The sequence below is a fragment of the Apostichopus japonicus genome, chromosome 9 (assembly GCF_037975245.1).
Source record: "Apostichopus japonicus isolate 1M-3 chromosome 9, ASM3797524v1, whole genome shotgun sequence".
NCBI lineage: Eukaryota > Metazoa > Echinodermata > Holothuroidea > Aspidochirotida > Stichopodidae > Apostichopus > Apostichopus japonicus.
The window spans coordinates 28,580,887-28,605,076 of record NC_092569.1 but is presented as its reverse complement, the minus strand read 5'-3'; the positions used below and the strand labels follow the sequence as shown (position 1 = coordinate 28,605,076).

The window sequence follows — 24,190 nt, the reverse complement described above, 5'->3', positions numbered from 1 at the left end:
TCCCCTGTGGCTGTGAGTTTGGAAACTCGGGTCGGTTTAGCTGTCACTTCGGGAGTGTCTTCGAACCCAAGGTGTTTGCGGAAGATTTCTGCCACCCGCGTGGTTAGTTCCGGGGGTAAACTGCCTCCCGCCGTGGGAGCTTCCTCTTCCTTGAAGATGCCTGGGAACTCCTCTTCCAAGGGGTCAAACTCCGGGAGGACGTCAGAGTTGTCCTCCAGACCCGATAGATTTACGGAGGCTCTGCAGTCCAGAGTGTCCTCTCCGAGGGTGACTGCCTCCGGTTCCAGGGGGGGTTCCGGGACCGTAGTGGTCGTTGTTGCCGCTTTCTGGCTCCCGGCTCCTGTTTCTGCCTCGGCTCTCTGTTGTTCTCTCTCGAGTAGCGGTTTAGGAGACCTGTCAATTGGGCTAGCCACGAGGGCTCTTCCTCGTGACGTTGTTTGTGTGGTTGATACCTCCTCTTAGCCCTACTGTATCCATCATCGGAGGAGTCGGAAGACTGGTCTGATGCTGGCGACCATCCCCTCCTGGTACCTCGTCTGGGAGATCGGGACCGTGATCGGGTGCGGTCCCGTCTGGCCGGATTGCGTGAGGGGTTCCTTCCTCTGCTCTCTCGGTCAGGGATCCCAGCTGGGGATTGTGATGGCTGTGGTTCTCGGTCCCCGCTCCGGGACCGGCTCTGGTTGGACAGCGACCCTCCGGCCTCTGGCTGTCTGCTGTGCGCCCCGGAAGGAGCTCGAGTTGGGCTTGTCGGTGCCCGTGGCACCTGCCTCTCCGGAGGGTTATTTCTCTGCGGCCCAGGTTGGGAAGCCTTCTTGGTGCCGGCGAGGCCGGACTTTTTCTTGGGCACTTTTCTCTTGGCCGGAGCCTTGCCCTTGTCTTTGCCTTTCCCCTTGGTCATGACGATCCGGACGTCGCCGGGACCGTGGGAGGCACTTTCTCTCTCTCTCTCTCTTTCTCTTTCTCTCTCTCCTTCTCTATCTCTCTCTTTCCCTTTCTCTCCTTCCTCCTCGGCCCCTTCTGGGCCCCTCTCCAACACCTCTCCTTCTTCTTCCTCTCCTAACTGTGCTCGGTCTCCCGTTGTTCGGGACCCACTGGGGTTGGGGAGCAGGTCGACTTTATCCTGAAGCTTGCTTCTCTGGCCTGCTAGCCAGGTATCAATGTCTAGCCATTGGTTGGGGGTGAAGTTGATACACACTAGGCAGGGGTCCCTCCTCGTGCACGTACGGACTTGGGACAGAGATCGTGCTCATCCCAGGCCCTCCCTGGCCGGAACATGGAGCAGTTAACGCACTTCAACTGGCTTCTGGTCATGACTGAAAAACCCCGGTTAAGGAAGAAAAAATCTAACAAAACGATAGGAGAGGGGGGAGGGGGGAGGGGGAGCTAAAAAGGGGAGAGAAGCAATAAGATCTGTGGGAAAACACACTAGGCTTAACACCGTGCCTCGGCTAGAGGCCCGCGGCTTACAAGGTAACAAATAGGCCTAAGCTGACCCACAAAAGTCTAACTAACTAGCAAGTTAACGAAGGGCAGGGAGGAGAGAAGGCAACGAAAATAACCAATAATGAAGGCAGGAGAATAAAGTGAACAACAATAAGTGAACAACTAAACAGTGGGTGAGGGAAAAGCGTGATAGCGTATGTAGCCTAAAAAGGCGGGAACTAGCGTAACTACGGTAAACAAATCGCAGAACTGCTACCCACGCAGGTTTTCTGCACAGAAAAAACGGCGCGAGCGCCGCTAACAAAAACCAGCCCTAAAAAACCTCCCAAGAATAGGAAAAGGATACTTATCGGGCTGCAACGGTTAGAAATGCTTCAACAAACAGTAGGTGGAAAAAATTTCCGATTCTAGGAACCAAAAATGGACAGAAATCGATGGAAAATATCCGCTCGAAAAATAACGATGTAGACGCTTTGGTTGGTAGAATGAGAAGGATGGGCAGTGACCCGTGAAGCCGGGTCACAGAGGGTGCACAGTGTTAAAAGGTTACCAGGACATTCTAGGCGCGGTAGAATGAGGGTGCTAAGGTTGTGGCGAGACAGGTAAGCGAGGAACGAAGTAAATATACAATACATCGTCTATACTATAGGATGTCATACTAGACTTACCGTCCATCCTCCTTCTCCGTCAGTCATATTATACATATACAATACATCCTCTATACTATAGGATGTCATACTAGACTTACCGTCCATCCTCCTCCGTCAGTCATATTACAGAAGACTTCAAAGGGTGGTCCATTCCAGTTAGTTGGTTTGATGGTGTATGTGCTAGTTTTATTACAACCAGCATTGAACCAATCCAGGCAGTTGGTCATCTGACAATTATGACAAAAATCAAACATAGAAAGTACAGAGATAACACAAATGATAACATACAAAGGTACCTGTCATACAGCAAATTTCATCAAATTGTTGTTATTTATGGTATTATCAGCCCTGCCAGAAATAGAAACTCCCTGTGGTGATTGAACCCATTGAGCCCAATTAAAACAATGTTAATAAATCATTTTCACAACAGCAATATATTTAGTGTTCATATTTGTGCAACAGTCTTACAGGCTCTGATTTCGTCTCTAATACAATAAATTTGGTTCCTGCTATCCATCTTCATACTTGTATTATGTACAGTAATTTGACTATTAAAGTAACAGAGCAATTTGCTTTGTGATACATACCAGCTAAATTATTACCTGCAATCAGGAAGACGATGATGACAACAGAGAAAAATTTATCGGATATCACATCGCAAAATATTATTCCAGATGGGCAATTCGCTACACAAGTGTAGCCATGTATAGCAGTGTTTGCACACAGAAACCATAATAAATTCATGAGAGAAAGTTCAGAGCATTAAGTACTGAGCTATGTACAAAAAATGTGAACACTAATTTATACAATGACAATATGTTGACAAAGGACAAGACCCAGACGACGACACTTGTCATTTTATTGTACGCTTAAAATTAAATGTGCATTTAACCAGATCCTTGGAGTATGAGATTGTTCCATGGTTTACAAGTTTGACAATTATTTATACTTTTATTAGAGTTTAAAATAGCTAACAAAAACCTACATGCTGAATGAGGAAGGACAATTATGTCACATGGGAAGGTGGAAGTACCTCATCCAATAATATACACTCCATGAACAGACATTTTGTTTGGGTTAATTCAGGCAATAAGAACACGTTGATGACTGGATACTTTGAGTCAAATTCATCGCAAAACTCTGACGATTCTAAACTATATTACAAACCAAATGTTCTAATTGGTCCTACTGATAGTGTTGATGCCAAGATTCATGTAATGTACTTTAAATGCCAATCACAACATCAAGCTTTCTCTTCTACAAAGACTGACATCATATCTGAATAGTTTCATGGGTACCATTACTATTTGGATGACCACGGGGGGGGGGGGGGGGGGGCGGGGGGAATACCCCATTTCAGGTTATTACTGCAGTACTATTCCAAGCATATTTCTTTGCTATTTCTGTGATATCTCTAGTCAACACTGGAAGTGATAATTAACAGTCAACATACAGTATTGTACAGCAAAGCTATATCATAATTGCTAAGATCTTCATCAAAATTTGAATCTAAAATCTTTCTCCCCAAAACATAATATTTTCTAATTCGAAATTGTATGTAATTAAGTATGTAATTCTCACCTCAATAGAAGGATCATCACGAGGACAATCACCACCAGTAGTGGTTTGCTTTGGGGTGGTCTCCACTGATTCGCTGGCTATCGTTAGGTTAAAACAACAAAAGAAAATCAAATTAAATGAAATAAGGAATTGATTAACTGGAAGATATTGAAAGAGGAAGGATAATTAGGCCGGTCGGTCACACCATGAAAATATACCATTCCAGAACTTGTGTTAAATATTTCAGAATATGTTAAACCTGGTACCCTCGATGGGTTTAGAGTCATTATACTCAAGGTACTCTCTCAAACAGAGCAACATCTTCTCATTTTCCTGAGTCTTACATCAAGTACAATAATTTTGTGATAAAATCAGTGCTTTACTATCTAGGTGTTATACAATTTGAAGTACTTCAGACAGATCTTTTTAAAGATCAAATCTGATAATAATAATAATAATAATAATAATAATAATAATAATAATAATAATAATAATAATAATAATAATAATAATAATAATAATAATAATAATAATAATAATAATAATAATGATAATAATAATAATAATGATAATGATAATAATAATGATAATGATAATAATAATAATAATAATAATAATGATAATAATATAAAAGCTACATAAGTAGAACACAGCACGCGAATTAGGTACCTCTCGCCACCAAAACAAGAGGGCAATCTAGTACCATACTGTACTTTAAAGATCGTCTTTTGCGTTAAGTTAGCAGGGAACAGTGATTACTGCTAAACGATTTAACTACTGTATCATATCATGGGCCTAATAATAACCGTATAGTACCCACACATCTATTGATGGGCCCTACTATATCAGTTATGGTAACTTTATCCATTTTAACGTCATGTCTGTTTCAGTCGCAAGAACTGAACATGTACATAGGCTTAACGTTTCATTTGCTGGCAGTGAGCAATGAGTGGCGGTTCACGACTCAAGCTGCACAGTTTTAATAATTGTTGTAACTAATCAAGGGGAAATAGTTTTGAATGTGACATATTTAAAGGAGCACAGTTTGTTAACATAAAACAGTCGTTGTCTGTGCTCATTAGTCATTCAGTGTGCAGGAGTGTGTTGTAAGAGATGGGTCATCACAACTATGGAAAATTAGGTCATGACAGTCGACGTCAGGCAGGGGGAGGTCAGTCAGGGTAATGTGGGCCATCATTTGAGTTTTACAGCAATAAACAGGCTTCCTCCAGTTTCCAATGCTCTGATTTTGCTCTCTACTGTACATCCTTAAGATGTAATGTCGGAAATTTGTTGTTTGTCAATGTTATTAACACATTTCAGATCCAAAAAGTGTAACACAAATCAATAAAAGACAATGTGGCAATGGTCTTAAAGAAAGAGGCTCAGGTGAACTAGTAAGCATGAATCCTTCCATCTTCCCTTGCATAGGAGACTTCCCGTCACATTGTAAATAGTGATGAAACAAATAAATATACAAATACAAATACCTAATATCTACATTTACTGTACCTTCCCTGACAGTCGAGCCAGTTGTTTCACTGCTAGTAGTTTGCATTGGGGTGGTCTCCACAGGTTTGCTTGAGTACATATTGGTAGCTATCAGTAGGTCAAAATACAGACAATAATATTGTCTCAAGAAGAGATGATTTTTACCATGAATTAGCAAAGACAATAAAAATTAGGCCTATATGTTCAGTATGTATACGTATGAAAGGTACAACATAATATGATCACAAACGAGCTATATGTGCTTAAAGTGATGCAAAAGAGAAGCTTCTTTATTTAACGTTACCGCGGCCCCTTTACCCTTTATACCTACATATACTGCACGCCTAGTTTGCAATGGTAGGTTCATTGGTAATGACGTGACGCTACCATAATCAACTTGTTCCAAAAGTTGCCTTTCCTTATGCTCAAACCATGTCTGAAATCACAAAATTGACCAACTACAGATATACATACAGTGCCACACAAAATGGCTACCATCACACTGCATACTTCTAATAGATCTTGATATTTTATCAATTCTTAAGACAGCAATATCCTGTTCATAATTTAGGTTCCTAGCACAATTTACTGTAGCAAATTATGGTCACCACACGTTCACTGAATGTTGTACTCAAAGTGGTGCATCAAGTATTCTATTTATTTGAACTATAACCAACTTATAAAAGAAACTGATTAGGATAAACTTTTATAAGCTGAGACAATTACAACACAAGAAAATAGTTAAGGGGAATATCAAAGTATATAGCCCTGTGGGTAGGGATGCACCGGATATCCGGTCCGGCCGGATAGTGAGCAATTATCCGGTTCCGGTTTTTGAAAAAATATCCGGCCGGATCTTTTTCAAAATCTGGCCAGATCTTTTTCAAAATCTGGCCTGAAATATTCCTTAAAAAAGTGTTGGTATTAAATCAATGTAAACTATTTCCAAAAATTAATAAAAACATTCAAAGTAAGGAAAAAATTAGGTTTAACATGTTTAATTTAATTTTCTCAATGGTCTGACCCAGTTTCTAAAGATCAACCAAATAATACAACTACTGTAATAATATGAAGCTATATATACAACAAATACAGTTTGCAGTGAAATCATTTCTTGCAGCCTTCATCAGTTTAATATTGTGCAGTTAAAATAGACCATTCATGTACTTATCAGTCAAAATACTGTTCCATTGAATCTTTACTTTCCCATTATTGTTGGCATTCATGTTTTCTCTGAATTTGATGTGTGAAACAATCTCTTATATATGGTTAAATACATCTGAATTTTTTTAACAAACTTGTGCATTAGGACCTTAAGAAGTCAAAACAATGGATCTTTTTGTGGACCACTACAGTCCATTTCCTGTCAAGAAAGCTGTCAATTGTTACTCATTGTCTGTGGTCATGGCAAAATGCAAATTGTAATCTTGGCACTTTTATAAATAGATGAAGCAATGGTCTAGAAGAGTTTCCACCAAATGGGGTGCCAGTCACAGAAAAAAAACAGTATCTAATTTTCTCACAGAAAGATATATCTCTTGTCACCATGAAAGTTCCTAAAAGTTCATGATAAACCTAAATCATTAAGTGTTCTAATGAACATTCAATTCCATTTTAAAGGATCTATAAGAAGTTTCTTCCACTTCTGGAAAGATACAATGCTTTTTTTTTATTTTACAGATAATATTGCAATGTAAAAATTTGTTACCAAATAATGAATAATAAAAGACAATTCTAATTCAGATAGTAGTGTTATTACGACAATTAAATAATCTTTTTTATTCAGTATAAAGTATGATATTTGTGAAATGTAGCTTCCCGTTTTAAAACAAACTTCATAGGTAGTATGCAGTATTATACTGTATCAAGTTTGTCAACAATTATATTGTAGTTATTTTATTAAGGAATGTAGATTACACCACTTCAAGTCATATTTAATCTCATAAATGGGGTCTTAATTTCACCTTCTTTATAATATGCGTATACCTCTCCTAAGATTTGCTCCTTGTTTCATACTTCTACTTCTTATGAATGATTTTCTTTTGTGTAATGAAAAAATCCGGTTCCGGCCGGATTTTATCCGGCCGGATTTCATAACTATCCGGCAAAATCCGGTTCCGGCCGAATCCAAAAATTTGGATCCGGTGCATCCCTACCTGTGGGGGTTAGTGTTGAGTCATTAGTATTTAACTCATCCAGTGATGGTTGCTCATTGTTGTATTCTGAATCCAAGACATATCGATAAGATTGCCGTGGAATCTTGAGTTTGTTTGCCGAAAATATAAAACATAGATGACAACTTAATTCAGTCTGGTTAATTAATTATGAAAATTAGTAGTTAGAGATGAAGAACATAATGTGATTGTATATAAAACAAGAATATATTCTAATTTTATTATCTTATTTGTGTCATTATAACAAAATAAATTGTTTCATAATTGAGTCTAACCCTGCAAATAGAATGAATTCAACAAAAAAATATATTTCTATCTTATTAGATGTTTGTGATGTTTGTGATATTTGAAATAATGTTATGGGAACTTAATAAAATAAATATCACATTTTTTTGTTGTTGGCTGTTTCTTATATCACTGATTAAAAATTATAAGTTCATAATGGGCACACCATACAGTATATTTGACATTGCTTTTCCATAAAGACGACATAAAATTGATTAAATAACCCTCGAACCGCCTCAAATAAAAAATCCTTTCACAATCTTACCGGTATTAATGTCAATGACTATACAGTCCCTATCAAAGTCCTGCATGCAACATCAAATGTAAACGCATAAAGCACTATATGTTGTTATAGCTTACGTGATAGCTAGCTGGCATTGGATGTAACTTTGGTACAGATAATGTGAACAAAATATGATACTAATATCATTTAACCTGACCGCAGAAACTGGCTGAAGGTCCCGAGAAATATGAAAAGATCAGTGTAATGCGCAAGGAGAGGGGGGGGGGGGGCAGCAACGGGAATGCCCAATCACCATCAGATGTTATGTCGTCTGAGGATGGTCTAAGAAGTTAAACCCCTCTCCTTTATAGTGTTATAGTTCGCAAATTTTGTAATTTTTCAAACGCTTCAATTGTAACATACTTACATACTATATATGTGTAAATTAAATTAACACATTTGTGTATTATTCTATCTTTCAGTGGGTGGGTGGTGGGACTGGGGGGGGGCTTATTTCCCTTGAATTTATTAGGGGAGGGATAGAATTTTATGTGTAACGCTCCTGATGAGGTCACCATGCCCTGACCTCAGTCAAGGATTATGACATTTTTGTTCGAGAAAGAATAAAACGACGCCTCCGGGCTGAGGGGACGGCCTTCAATAAAACGTCAATTCCTAAATCGGTAACAGAATCCCCCCCATCAACTTCCAAATCCTGCGCACGTCACTCTAGTGGATTTTTTCTAAACTATAACGGTTAGTGTATAGATTTAGCTTACTCCTTCGTTGTTGAACTTACCTTCTTTTGTAACATGGTCATTTGGTTTCGGTGCTGCCCCTGGGCATGGACCAGGATTGTAACGAGCAGCTGTTGAACAAGAATCACATGAAACATTACAGGAATAGTTACGATAAATTTATCAACAAGTTTTATTTTATTTTACAAGCGGGAAATTGTTCTAATTCTTTTCTAAAGTGTGTATAATTCATGTAATCGTTTTAAATTACTGAATCAAAATAAAGAAAACTTCAAATAAAAATGAATTTCTTGTATGCTATGACAACGGAGACCTAAAGAAAATAATGTTAAATGACGTTTTCAGCATAGGCATAGGAAGGTACTATTGAGTGGGGGGGGGGGGGGTGGGGGCTGAAGACTGATGGCCGGCCTGGGGGAGGGTCTAAGTGGAAATTGGAAATTTTTTGCATTTCCAGGTGGCCTCAGATGCAATTTGGTGCAATATACTGTAGCACACTTCAACACCCACTCCATTTTGTAAATAATTTTGCATTTTCACCTGGCCTTAGATGCAATTTGGTGCTCCAAATGAGATTTTGTTCTCATTTGGAAATGAAACCAGAAGACTACGTCCTCCCACTCGTTTTTATGATCATATGAGTTCCACTACGGTGCTACTATGATGATTTACGTCAATTATGGCAACTGCGTACAAAGATGCCCTCCCATAAAACCCATCCAAATGAATACAATGTGCAAATTGCATTGTGTCTGTACACAGTGTATAGGTGCAGAGTACTGTTTGATACAGTAAACACAGTAGGTAATAACGAACCAATATTAATTACATACCAAAATAAAAATTGGACCAGTGGCTGTTTAAGGCATAGCGTGGGGTTTATTCTGCATTGTACAGGTGCAGAGTACTGTGTGATACAGTACACATAGTAGGTAAAATTGAACCAACATTACATCCTACATACAAAATTGGACCAGTGGCTGTTTAAGGCCTAGCCTGGGCTATATTCTGGTGGGCCTCTAACATGGGGTGATGACAAAATCTCAATTAACCAATGTATACAGGACAGAATTTGGAAAATGTAGTAGGTGGGTGGCTACCTTTATTTTCACTAATTTCTTATCCCAGGGAGAGAAATTGTTTTGCTGCTCATGAATAATTCATTGGTGTAACTTACAAAAAATGCAACATCCATTACTCATTAGGCTAATCCTGTAATGCGTCATTATGTTTGGGGAGTACAGCTGCTGCCAGAATTAGTTTACTTGTGAGACTGATTTCATACGCTATTACCCTAATTCAATTTAAGTCTAGTAGTACTTTTACTACGATTTGAATCTACACGGTAGGCCTAGGCAGTTTCTGTTACTCTCGGCATCCCATACTTTTCGCTGATCACTTTCCACACACAAATATCAGGTGCAGAAATAACTTTTATTTTTCACCTGTAAACATGTACATTGTATGTTCGTCTGCAATTTTAGGAAACCAAATCCGAGATGATGAAAATAATCTGGGAAAGTATTAGAGAAAGTCCCTTCCCAACTTTAAATGTCCCATGACTTCTTCAGTGCCACCTCAATTTTATTAGGCCTAACATAACAGGTCTCTGTTGAAAGAGACCTAGGTATCTACATTGACTCATCTCTGCAACCTTCTAAACATTGTCTTGAAGCTGCTAAAAGAGGTAATAGGGTTTTAGGTATGATCAAGAGGAACTTCAGTTTTCTGAAAGAGGACATCGTAGTTAGGCTTTATATAGCAGTTGGTTGGGCCTCATCTGAAATATGCTGTGCATATTTTGTTAAGGATAAGGAAGTACTTGAAAAGGTCCAGAGGAGAGCTACTAGAATGATTAGTTCCTTAAAGAGTGTTCCTTATTATAGGCGGTTACAATTGTTGAATCTCACCACACTGGAGCTTAGGAGGTTACGTGGGGAATTGATTCAGGTTTTCAAGATAGTGTATGGTTTTGACAATTTATCCTTTACCGACTTTTTCATGTTTGCTAATAGTAGTTGTACCAGAGGTCATTGTCTTAAACTCCAAAAGTCACAAAGTAGGATTAATATTCGGCATAACTTTTTTTCTAATAGGGTTGTGAATGAGAGGAACCATTTGCCTGCGAAAGTTGTACTTGCAAGTAATTTCAATGGGTTTAAGAATGCTTTGGACAAGCACTTTTTGCATTGTAATCGGGTTTGTGTCTTCAGTATTTTTCTCTCTCCTACAGGGTCCTTGATGGGGACTTGAGTGTCCCTCCTGATCCCTTTTTTCTACTAAACTAAACTATATTGTTAGGCATAGTCTACATCAGGTTTACCACTGTCGTAATCACGATTCAAATCATGCAATTAAAAAAAAAGGTTATACACATATATATTTGTAGGCTACCTAACGTTAGGCTATTTTGCTAGGTGTACACGATGCACCCCAAACCAATCTTAGCTAGGTTTTGCGTAACTGCCACTGAGCTTATTACTTTTAATTTTTTGAGTTAGAACTTACTGTTCATAGCCTAGGCAGTAACACTAACAGGTACAAGTAACATGCTGAGTAGGAGCTATGACCAAGAATCAGTTACCAGGGTATGTGCCTAGCATAAATAGTGACAGTGGTCCATTTATATTCATTCATAACCAAATGTTTTCAAATGGGGAGACAAACACAATTTTTATAAGGAGATTCTGGTCAGAGCAATTGTCTCAGTTCCGCTAAAACATTTTAGGAGACGAACTGGTGCCATGTAGCTTAGCCTATGTCACATTGCAATGAAAGGTTAACGTTATGTCTTACTACGTAACGCTACGGCTAGGCTACTTGTGCCTTAAATTCCAGACCCCGATAGGCCAAGATATTGTGATTTAAGCCAAACTGCTCTCGTCCCGCTGAGCCACTTCTTTTCTAAACCTACGCCTAACATTCAAGCAAAATACTTCAAGAATGTATAAGAAATATTAGTGAGAGTTTACATCAAGTAGTTTTACCGAATATCGAAAGGTATAGTATGTATAGTATCGTTGATGCAGTACTAATGCTGTCTGTTGATGGTTCGTATATGACATACGACATTACGTACACAACAAAGTCAACTCGGCAATGAATTATACGTGATGCATACGCACAGAAGCGTTTTCTGTGGCCATGGCTCCGTGCCAAACTTTTTGGTTTGACGTCATCATTTTCCTACAACTCGTAGTCTTAGCCAAAAAATGTTGTAAACTGCAGTCATTTTCTTTACATTTAGATCCAATTACGACAAATAATTATAATCTGGAGAATAATATATACGTAAAACTGAAGTTTATATGTTATTAAACTTCATTTTTTGACACTGCTCTTAGGATTCAGTAAATTCGACATTGTGACATAATGTACAGACAAACGAAACGGCGTGGAATTCTGTCCCCCTCCAGAGCTGAGACCCACATCTAAGCTCGAGAATACTCTCTCGCAAAAAGGGTTTTCTGACTTGCGAAGCGGGGGGCGGAATGACACTTCCACCCCCCCCCCATATTTTTCACTGGGGGGCTGGCGCGCCCTTGGTTTTCAGTCCGAGAAATAACCAGGTAGTGGACCACCTTATTGCTGCAATAGACAGGTAAGCATTCAGGGGGGTAGGAAGCTTCGAAAAAGTCCGGGGGGGGGAACAACATCAGAGGGGCACTTTCTCATTCCATAACCACCATTCGTTATGCTATAAACCGATACACATGCCGGCCAATAGCCATATAACTTAAATATATATGATGTGTTAGTATGCTATCAATACTGTTATGGTGCACATGACTCTATCAACCTTCATCTGTACTTTCTCCATCCATGATTTAGAACTTTCCAAAAAAAATCCTTCTGTGTTCATTCGTTGAATAAAAGTCTTTAGCAACCTCGGTTAAATCCAAGTCATCGGTCTTAGATTTGTGTACATTCGATAACATCAGACTGTTGTATCTCTTTTGTGACATTGTGCTTCTCAGATAATTCTTTAGAAGACGCTGTGTGGAGAACAATCTTTCAGCTGAAGCGGTACTTAAATGAGCCAACAAATATAAATGAATGAGTTTTGCAAGTTCTGAAAGTAAGGGTTGGACATTTGGGTGTTTCTGCTATAGCAGAAATGATTGTGCTCATTGATGTAATTCTTTTCACATCAGGAAATTGCTGAAGAATAGTACCCCTTAACAACCTAAGCTGTACATCCAACTGCTGAAAATCAATGTCACTGGTGTCTGTTTTCACAAGCTGATCTGATATCTTTAAAGCTATGCCATTTGCTGCATGTAGAATTATAATTTCCTCCATATGGGTTAGTATTGTATATGACCCTGCAGTAATTCCAGTGAATCTCCTTTGTAGTACAGCAAGGCATGCATCAACAGCCTCAACACTCTAGACACAGAAGTAGGATTTGGCATTATCAAGTATAGAATAATATCCTAGTAGAATGAGCTGCAACATTGATTTTTTATTTATTGAGATTGTTTATTGTTAACCGTGCTACAAAAAGATGTGGGATGTCATTTTAGAATAGCATACATTTACAGACTAAAACTAAATAATTAATTTAATATATTAAAATTAACAAATGCTTAAGATATTCCAAAAGACAGTTCTTCATCAAAGGGGCACATTTTATTTGCCAGTAGGGCCCATTTGCTTTTTGGAAAAATGTGGGGGTAGTGCCCCCAGTGCCCCCCTCCTACCCCTCTGTAAGCAGATCTTATGTGTACACTTACTTCTTCTATATTGAGAAGCTTCAAAACTTTACTTATCTCGTCATACAGGAATATTTAGAGGGATATCTTCCACTGGCTAAAGTTGTCTGCTTAATACAAATTCTTGACATTTTCTGCATCCTTAGGGAAAACCCACACCCTCATAGTATGTTATAAGCTGACGATATGAATTTTTAAACAAGAGCATCAATGATGCAGTATCTCAATACTGGAAGTTTTAATTTTGATTCCTAATTTCAAATCTTTGCTCTGTCTCTACAATTATCAATATCAATCATGGTACAACAAATATATAACTTGCATTTTTGCTACTTTGCCACGAATAGTCTCTGCAGGTTACACTTTATCCTGCTAGTCTTGCCTTTAGCGCTCATTGCCTGTTAGTCGAAAGAACGACGTTGCAAGGTTTAGTAATGTCATAGAATATTTAAGAACTTGTTTTTTATGTGGTATCCTTCATCTTGGGTCAGTCTCTGTTGGACTTTTTGGTCATATAGTTTGACGTCAATGACAACGGCCAAATTAGAAGAGGCGAACAACTCGACCATATTCTTGATGCCTGCCTTGAGAGCTAGGCCTATTGACCTACTGTATGTTACTGTAGACTGTAGTGGTGACTACCATCAAAACTGTGTCCACTTCTAGATATCAAAACAACCCACGTTTTTCCATCTCAATTTTTCTTACATGAAGATTTCATGGATTTATGACTTGGAAAAAATAATGTAAAAGAAGATTACAAGTTTTTATATGCAAGTGCTGGGTGGCCTCCTCCTCCCCTAATAGCCACCTCAGTTCCTCTCCATTTTGTTATTTTATTTTAATTCTTTGTACATTTGATGTCAAACATTACAGGTTCAAAAGAAAGCTAAACATACTTCTTATAACCTTATACATCTTATATCCTTATAAATAAAACATAACCTTATACAATTTTTATAGTCTTATAAAAGTTGCAATGCTATGGCCGGCTCCTCTTTTATACGTACCCATCAACAAACTTACCCTGGTCCTTCCTAGGAAAAGCTGTCTGAACACCAGTACAATGCTAATGTGGCTATCACTGAAAGCCTAATAGGCCTAGGGGGCCTAGGCCTATATATATATTTTTTTTAAATGCACTAGGCCTACAGTAAGTAGCCTTCAGAAATACAAGAATGTACATACGTAATTATACAAAATACATGAAGGGCAATCAAACAAACTTATCATGGCCCTTGCTCTGAAAAGCTACCTGAACACCAGTACTATCCTTAAATGGATGTTACAAAAACGAAGGCCTAATATAAATTAAATGCACTACGTAGAATTCAGCAGTACAGAATTTGTATATGTAATTAGCATGCAATACACTACACCTGCATGGCGTACCTAACTACAGTACAGACAATTGGTCGCGAGGGTAGCCATTTTCGTATATCTAACATGTAGCTGCCATGAGTCATAGCCAATCTGCTACAAAACAGACTTGGGGGCGGGACTTAATCATCAAAAACGGACCTTTTTACTAAAAGTAGGGGCGGCAGCTCAGTATTGTTTTAAGAAAGAAAAATCATTTAAACATCAAATAAAGCAAATAAAAGCCATAAAATGTCATATACAGCTAGTAAAATTCTTATTAATACCTACCTGTAAACAACAAATGAAAGTTTAAAATGTTAATAAAATATATAATACATAGGACCCTATTTTAGACGATACCACTGTTGACAGACAATTCTATTCTATTCTCTTTCATAAAACATAAGTTTTGGAGCGTGTGCAAAAATGGGTTGTTTAAACTGTATTTCGGTCCAAATTGGCCCGATTTGGACATAAATCGGTGAAAAAGTCATAGAATGAGATAAAATTCTCGAATAAAAAATAGTAACTTTTGTTGGCCTATATGATATATGCTTGCTCTGAAAATTCCAGAGAAAAAGAACCTTATATGAAGACGCTGAAAAATGTTTAAGAGAAGAGAGAGTCCCACTTACTGTTACAATATCTCTATACATGTAATGTATTGAGATAATAAAAATGAAGTGGAACTTTCTGAATGCATCTGGCAACAAAAGAGTCAATGATATGATCATGGCAATCCAACTGAAAATGTTTTTTTGCTTTTCTGGATAATTTTTAACTAACGTATCTACAGAGAAAATTATTATTTCTACTAAAAAAAAAATCAGTTGCATTTTGTTGAAATTCTAAAATGACAGAGAACCTTGACAGCTAAGCGAACATTCTAACTATATCAAGGATAAATGAACAAGAAGATTATGATAGAAAATAAAGGTTTTGAAAAACATTTGCCGTAATGACATCACAGACTACCCACTGTGATCCATTCCAGGGAAGAATGAGGGGTTTGACCAGTCGAAATTAGTTCCATTCAATCGACCATATCATGAGTTAGGGAGAAGAGTTTGAGATGGGATCCTTGACTGACAATGTGCTCTAACTCTGCCCTTGTACAACTTGCTATTGCATTTCGTATGACTGTGGTGATTTAAATTACGAATTTCGAATGAAGCGATAATTACCTTTGATGAAGTATTATTATTATAAATAATTCATAGTTTCCATGTTGATTTAAAGGGATATTCCGTTGGCAGACGAAGATAACCTTGTATTAAGAAGGAATATGATGCAAGCTGACAAAAAACGGAAATTTGACGTTTTGGCGAGATGTATCTCGACAAAGATACATTTTCAGATTTTGAACGATTTGGTATCATCTCCATCATGGGCGGGATTACGGGGGGGGGGGCAAGAGGGGCATTTGCCCCCACTTTTTCCCAGACCTTAGTTCACTTTTTTGTCGTTTTTGCAGACAAATGTGCACAACCCTAATCGAAATTATTCCCCCACAACAGCTTTATCATATTGGCCTGTTTGTTTCGAATCCAAGTAGAATTTGTGTTTAAAATCGTAACATGTAGCATGCAGAATAACTGGAGCTGGAGCTAGCACATGGTTCGCAGCACAGGTTACGAATCCTGGAGCTAACACACTATAGTGATTCAATTCTGCATGTGATGAATCCGCGGCATGTGCTACAGTGCTAGCTTCAGGAATTGATTTTCAAGTGCTGCTCTACTGAATGCGTTGAATAACTAAATCCAGAGAAACGATTTACGAAAGCCAGATTTGCATATTGGGTATATCAATAATTAAATTCGATACACTGACACATGACCCCCCCCCCCCCCCCGTGTCATTCAACAATATGCAATGGCAATGCCGATGTAATTTTTTACTGCTCGAAATCCTGGAATGATGCATGCAAATCGAATAATGTAAATTACAAATTGGCACTAACACAGTAACAAATTAAATCCATTGTTACAGTATACAGCACTCGGCAGTTTCGTTGCAGTGGCGGAGCGTCCATACAGTCAGAGGGGCGGATGCCCCCCTGACGGACTTAAATGGACTGCTGGCGCCCTTTTCAGTTTTTTACCACTTTTTACTTATTCGTGGTTATTGACATTTTTACTGCGCTCTCATCTACCTATTGACATTTGTCACATTTTTTTCGGTGTAATTTTCTGACAAAATGCTCTAACGGCTATTTATTCTTCGTTTATCTGCAAATTAGCAAGGCCCAGAAAGGGTCATTTCCGGCGATCTAGGGAGTATCTTTACTCAAAAAATGTCTGTACGCTCCTCGCCAACCTGTGGTGGCGCTCCGCTTAGATAGTGTCGAAAGCGCCCCTACAGACCATTCTCGCCCCCTCTGACCAACACCCGTAGCTACGCCACCGTTTCGGTGGGGGGGGGGGGGGGGTAAAGGTATGTTCAGTCCCCAATATTTGCCAAGTGCTCCAAGAAGTGGGGACCGCGGGGAGAATTTCGAGTTGGGTGCTGAACATATTGTTACAAAGATAGGTGACATTTTTGTTTAATCATAATTATATTGTAGTGCATAATAAGCTACCGTAGATTACGGCTGTTAAGCGTCATGGCGATGAGTGCACATGAAGGCCTCGTGGGCCGGAAGTTGAGCTTCCGCTACTATTGTTTAACTTTGTTCAGTAACTTCCTGACACGTGCTGTGTGAAAGTTACGGCCAGCCTGCACTGATACGCAGGGTTAGGACACACCTGTTTTTGCAGCCGAAGAGAAAGGATCTTTATCAAAGTGGCCGTCATATATATAGATTAGAATTAGAATCGTCAAGTTGTGATTGAACTTTTGTCGTTTGTATAGTCAGTCAATTTCTCTGTGTTCGATTTGGGTAAACCAACTGTTAGTTAGCCCTAATAACTTTATATTCTGGAGTCGTTGTGCACCGTCGCCGTAGAAGTTTTGCCGTGAATCTAACAGGGCCTAGAGTAAGTACCGGTAATCAACCTATATATATAAATCGGTCGTATAGAGACCAGACGTTGAACATTTAAATTAACGGTGACATTAATCGGGCAGAGTGTAACTCGACATCTGTCTGGCTGGGGGTTAAATTATTCCGTATCAAGGGGGAAATTACATTTACATATTTCTGCTGGTATTCTGGACCGAACGGGAGGGCCTCTTTCATTTTTACGGAACCACATATTTTAGCTGCTGTTATATTCTAGATGTAGGGACCATCTTTCCACCCCATACCCGCGGAATTGTCGGTAATTCGCCTAACAGCGGAACACAGGGCTATTCCGCCTACCCGCGGAATTGACGGTATTCCGCCTAACAGCGGAACACAGGGCTATTCCGCCTACCCGCGGAATTGACGGTATTCCGCCTAACAGCGGAACAGAGGGTATTCCGCCTACCCGCGGAATTGACGGTATTCCGCCTAACAGCGGAACAGAGGGTATTCCGCCTACCCGCGGAATTGAGTGGATTCCGCCGAACAACGGAAAGGAGGCTTGTTCCGCCTATTTTTTGCGGAATATACTATAATACTGGTTTCTGGCGGAATTAGGAATATTCCGCAGGTCATATACTGGGACTCTACACCTGACTAGTTGTCACCAGGGTCCTACATTGTGTTGCATTGATGTTTCTTCATATATATACTACATAAATGTATTCAGATGTTCATTTAATGCCTGTAGCATGAAACTGAAAGCAAGTCGTGTTGTAAATAGATTGTTTATACCTACGACCTTGTGTGCCTGAGTATTTATTTCAGAACAGAACTCCGTTCCAGTGATCCTAGACTCCAGTCGAGACCTGATCTCACACCACGGACGAGGTAGCGTTACAATATTCTTGATCGCTCCAATGCACAATATACTAATAATTTTAGGGGGAAAGAACTGTCTAGATGCGATTTATTGTTACCAGAGGTGTCATTTTTGCTGATCTAGGATTTCCTTTTTGCTTAAATTTCGACGCGCCGCGCCAACTGATGGTGGTACACCGCCTAAATAGTGACGTATAAGCTTCAGTTGTACTTCACCATATAAGTTCTTCTATCCGTCCTCCCTAAATGTACACACGTTCATTAATTGTTTAGATGCAATTTAAAGCCTATATGGGTGTTAATTTTACCGATCTAATGTACCTTTCATCGAATATTTCGACGCTCCTTGCCAACCGATGATGGCGCTCCGCTTAGATAGTGACGTATAACAAAAGTTGTACATCACCATCTGACCATATGTTCTACTATCAATCCTCTTCAAATTTTTAAACGATAATTAACTATCTAGATACAATTACAGACATGAGATCCATATTTCAAGGATGGGTACATGCAGCTTAGAGCACTCGGGAAGTGCCGTTTCCGGCCATCTGGAGGGTTTGTAAAGCCAAAAAATTTCTTGTATGCTACGCGCCAACCGATGGTGGCGCTCCGCTTAGATAGTCTTGCTGGCAGGTTTGCCCCCCCCCCCACTTTCACAACTCAAATCCCGCCCCTGATCTCCATACATCCCGAAAAAAAAACGTCAATTGTCAACTTCTTTTCATATTGGCGAGTTGTTGCATATCTCATCAATATGTCCTTTCTACGCTTCCGTACATTTATTACCACGCGTTCTACTCCAATAACAATAAGAAGTATAATATGACGCCAACCTGAAGTTGGCAAGGTGCCAAGAATAAGCAAAGACAATCGTAGCTTATAACTTTGAAATTAAAGTGCAAACACAATAACACTATACAAATCATATGTATGTAAATAGATCACAGAAATAAACTTTAAATGTCAAGAACATAGGGAATGAATGAAAATACATGTCCCACCAAATACATGCCATGTGTTTCTTATATATAAAATTACTTCCTCTCTATATCAGTTGTTCACTTGCTCTTGTAATGTAGAAGGCAGTTCAACAAAATACCTGCTTGCTTTAATAATTGAGTTCTCTCATTTTTTGTATCTTTACCAACGTATACCCATGTACGCTGTATGTTCCATACTGTAGGATATTACAATGGCGACCGGGATTTTCCCCAAAAAATGACTCTTTTTCTTAACTTGTTCGAACATTTGTTATAACACCTTTCAGTGGGAAACTTGAAGATTTTATTCTTAACCAATGAGCAAGTTATGAAAAGAGATTGACATAGTTCTGCACCTATGAAAAAAAATAACTTATTGAACATCAAATGTTGAATTCCGAAATGTTTAATTGCAAATACTGGAGAAAAAAAAAACAAGTTAAAGCTTCCATCCATCATTTGTTGACTTGGTTTTTCCTATTTACTGATCTTTTTGCAATATGAAAGTAAATTAAAACAAGCGAAAGCTTTTCTGCTAGACGACATTGGCAACTACGATTGGCACACGCCATACACCAGTGTTGAGTGTGGATAGCTAGGCCTAACATTAGGCTATGCAGCCGTTATATGCGTGAATCAGTTAGGTGACCAAGTTGTAGTATTGAACTGACCTTGGTTGCTAACGTTAGTAGTTGTGAGAAGTACACACTCAAATGACGAGATGCAGTTGAAAATAAATTGTTATATCCAACGTGTTTGTCCTCTTTGTGTTGTTCTTATTATTTTACTTCAATTTAACAGTAAAGGATATGGAGAAAATCTTTTCAAACACATTGAGCACAGTTCGTGTTCAAAAAATGATCGTTAAAACTTGAAAGGTACATGGCGCAATCCACAATACCATACAACATGTACAGCCGCGCACGCAACTGGCTCAGAACACAGGCCTAGCAGTGAGAAAACATTTGAGCAGGGCTCTGTTAGTTGAACAACTTGACAAAGATGCAAAGAGTAACATTAGACCAATCACAGTCTATTATTCACAAGATACACCTGGCGTCAGGCAGGCTTGAGCCAAGGAATACTAATTAGGAGTTAAAATGTTGCATATATGGCTGGAAATTACAGATGTTGCTGTTGGACAATTTTTCTTTGTACGCTAATAGATTTTATTTTCTTTGCAAGTTTCCTTTCATTATTTCTTATCAATTATCGCTAGACAAGGCGACTCTCAGTTGGTTGTTCGTTTACGTTGATGAACACGTGTCTCCTATTTAACGTAAACAATTTATAATCTTCGCCGACCAGGCTATAATCCCCGCTTTTGCCAGTAATATTTTTCAACTTGTACTTGAAAGTGTAGACGGCAAATTCTCTTCACTCCTTGAAGAGAAATTTATTTTACCGCCAAGACACCACCCGCGAACATGGCTAGAGCCTCGTGCAATTGGTACCTTCGATCACTTTGTCAGTCACTACTGAATTTATTGGACCAATCATATTGTAAAGAATTTTTTTTTACGATCTCCAATTAGCCATAATGGGGTTTACGCTCGGCCCTGATCTCCAAAAATATTACATCTTAATAGCGTGAATATGGGGGTAGAGCAATTGATTTTCTCGGGAGGGGTTATTACATGAACATCTACGTTTAGGAAGATTCTCTATCTGGGGAAAATTTGTTATCTATCAGGGGCGGATCTTTTTGCAATATGAAAGTAAATTAAAACAAGCGAAAGCTTTTCTGCTAGACGACATTGGCAACTACGATTGGCACACGCCATACACCAGTGTTGAGTGTGGATAGCTAGGCCTAACATTAGGCTATGCAGCCGTTATATGCGTGAATCAGTTAGGTGACCAAGTTGTAGTATTGAACTGACCTTGGTTGCTAACGTTAGTAGTTGTGAGAAGTACACACTCAAATGACGAGATGCAGTTGAAAATAAATTGTTATATCCAACGTGTTTGTCCTCTTTGTGTTGTTCTTATTATTTTACTTCAATTTAACAGTAAAGGATATGGAGAAAATCTTTTCAAACACATTGAGCACAGTTCGTGTTCAAAAAATGATCGTTAAAACTTGAAAGGTACATGGCGCAATCCACAATACCATACAACATGTACAGCCGCGCACGCAACTGGCTCAGAACACAGGCCTAGCAGTGAGAAAACATTTGAGCAGGGCTCTGTTAGTTGAACAACTTGACAAAGATGCAAAGAGTAACATTAGACCAATCACAGTCTATTATTCACAAGATACACCTGGCGTCAGGCAGGCTTGAGCCAAGGAATACTAATTAGGAGTTAAAATGTTGCATATATGGCTGGAAATTACAGATGTTGCTGTTGGACAATTTTTCTTTGTACGCTAATAGATTTTATTTTCTTTGCAAGTTTCCTTTCATTATTTCTTATCAATTATCGCTAGACAAGGCGACTCTCAGTTGGTTGTTCGTTTACGTTGATGAACACGTGTCTCCTATTTAACGTAAACAATTTATAATCTTCGCCGACCAGGCTATAATCCCCGCTTTTGCCAGTAATATTTTTCAACTTGTACTTGAAAGTGTAGACGGCAAATTCTCTTCACTCCTTGAAGAGAAATTTATTTTACCGCCAAGACACCACCCGCGAACATGGCTAGAGCCTCGTGCAATTGGTACCTTCGATCACTTTGTCAGTCACTACTGAATTTATTGGACCAATCATATTGTAAAGAATTTTTTTTTACGATCTCCAATTAGCCATAATGGGGTTTACGCTCGGCCCTGATCTCCAAAAATATTACATCTTAATAGCGTGAATATGGGGGTAGAGCAATTGATTTTCTCGGGAGGGGTTATTACATGAACATCTACGTTTAGGAAGATTCTCTATCTGGGGAAAATTTGTTATCTATCAGGGGCGGATCCAGGATTTTGAGAAAGGGGGGGGCCGACATCCCGATGGTAGCACTTTAGTGATCTGCGTCCTGGGGGAGGGGTCTAGGGGGAGGGGTTGTCCCCCTCCCCCTTGGAAACTTTTGGTTAATTGTGAGTGCTTAGATGCAAAATGGTGAAACATTTCGCCAAAAACTAGAAAAACCAGAAACGTTGCAGACACGCTTTTTTGTGCACATATTTTTTCTCGATAGACACATATTTAACAACGCTTAACAGTGCATGTACAATGGATACACTATTATTGCGTCGATTCGTTTTTTCTTTTGCGCGAAAATTATGACACCAGATTCACCCCAAGAAGAAACATAAAACAAGATATATTCAATGAGATAATTATGATATACTTATTAATGAAAGGGGATGTAGGCGGTTTTACACTATCTCACGCAACGTAGTCGACAAGAACCTGAAGTATTTTGAAGGGAGGGCCCAATAATAAGCGGAAACGGATCACCGACCGAAAAAATACCGGAATTTATTATATAAATTATAAGTTATTTGCCGAGAGGATTTTAACTTGCAGACGTCGGGTGATTGGATTGGTGAATGAGTTTATCAGATGAAGAACTGGAAAATCGAAATAACCGATAAAGAAGCTCCCGTTCTCCTTTTCTCTATTCAGCTTTCCTTCTTTCTTCCCCTTCCGCTCTCTTCACCTTTTCTCCTTTTGCTGACAGACCCAAAATTTGCCGACAGCGACCAAATTATTGGGGGGTGTTACACCCCCACACCCCCCCCCCCCCGCTCGCTACGCCCCTGCACGCGGAATTATCCAAACTGTTTCCAAAAGAACCGATTCTAGCCTACAAAAGGGCCCAAAATCTCAAAGATTTACTTGTTAACTCAAGGTTTCATACTAACGAAGAATCAGCTGACTCTCAAGGTTCACACGAAGCTCTTTTAGATGCTCTTATAGCTGCACTAAGAGTCTATAAAAACTCGTGCACAGAAAATAGATGCATTTTGAGAACGAGACGCCCAGGCCGAATATTAAATATTCAAAGGCTACTACTGATGAAGCTCCTCCTGTAAAGTTTGAGAGCAGAAACCGGTCTAGGTGGTCATAAGAACCTACACTAGTCTCTCCTACTATTAACAGTACACTCAATTCACCTAATAGGTGCAATTATGTTTCACCACGAGGAGCATGCTATAAGTTCATGTTCCTCGGGCCCTCCCTTAAAAATACTTCAGGTTCTTGGCGACTACGTTGCGTTAGATAGTGTAAAACCGCCTACACCCCCTTTCATTCAGATAATTATGATATACTTGCTAACTGTGCATTGATTTTCCCTGACAGTAATAGTCAGCACTATAGTACTGAGCCGTATCTAATTAATACGTGATGTCGCGTAGGCCTGATAATTGCCTTAGTTTCAAATTTGGAATAAAAACGATCGCGTTTCAGGGAAGAGCAGCTGGATATATATTAGGCTTTTCTTTCACCAAGTTATGCCTATTAGGCATTTGAAGTACTCCCACATAAAAAAAAAACGCAACTGATTTCCAAAGGGTGGGGGGGCCGGGGCCGGGTCGCCCCCCCCCTGGATCCGCCCTGTCTATTAATTCCAACGAATTCTATTTTATCATCATTAGCAGGTTGAACAGTAAGCAACCGACCAAACAAACCCTTCCTTAGTTAACAGAAATTCTTAGACGATTGTAAGTAACAATTTTCTGTCATTATCAGAGTAGTTTTCTTGCTGACGAGACCATCGGGTGATCGGGTTGACCAGTGAGTTTTTTTTTCTGAACACGAACTTGAAATTCGT

The 24,190-nt window shown here is 39.2% G+C and overlaps 1 protein-coding gene and 1 long non-coding RNA gene across 3 annotated transcripts in view; one reads left to right on the top strand and one right to left on the bottom strand.

The window, feature by feature from the left end:
• The window catches only part of LOC139973550 (uncharacterized), a 287,989-nt gene that overhangs the window by 200,834 nt on the left and 62,965 nt on the right, over positions 1-24,190 (top strand). The window lies entirely within an intron of this gene.
• Positions 230-1,243, bottom strand: LOC139973795 (uncharacterized; the record flags this gene model as incomplete). The annotated part of the gene is made up of 1 exon (XM_071980662.1): positions 230-1,243. A coding segment is annotated over one exon (1,014 nt), but the record flags the coding sequence as incomplete, so codon positions are not given.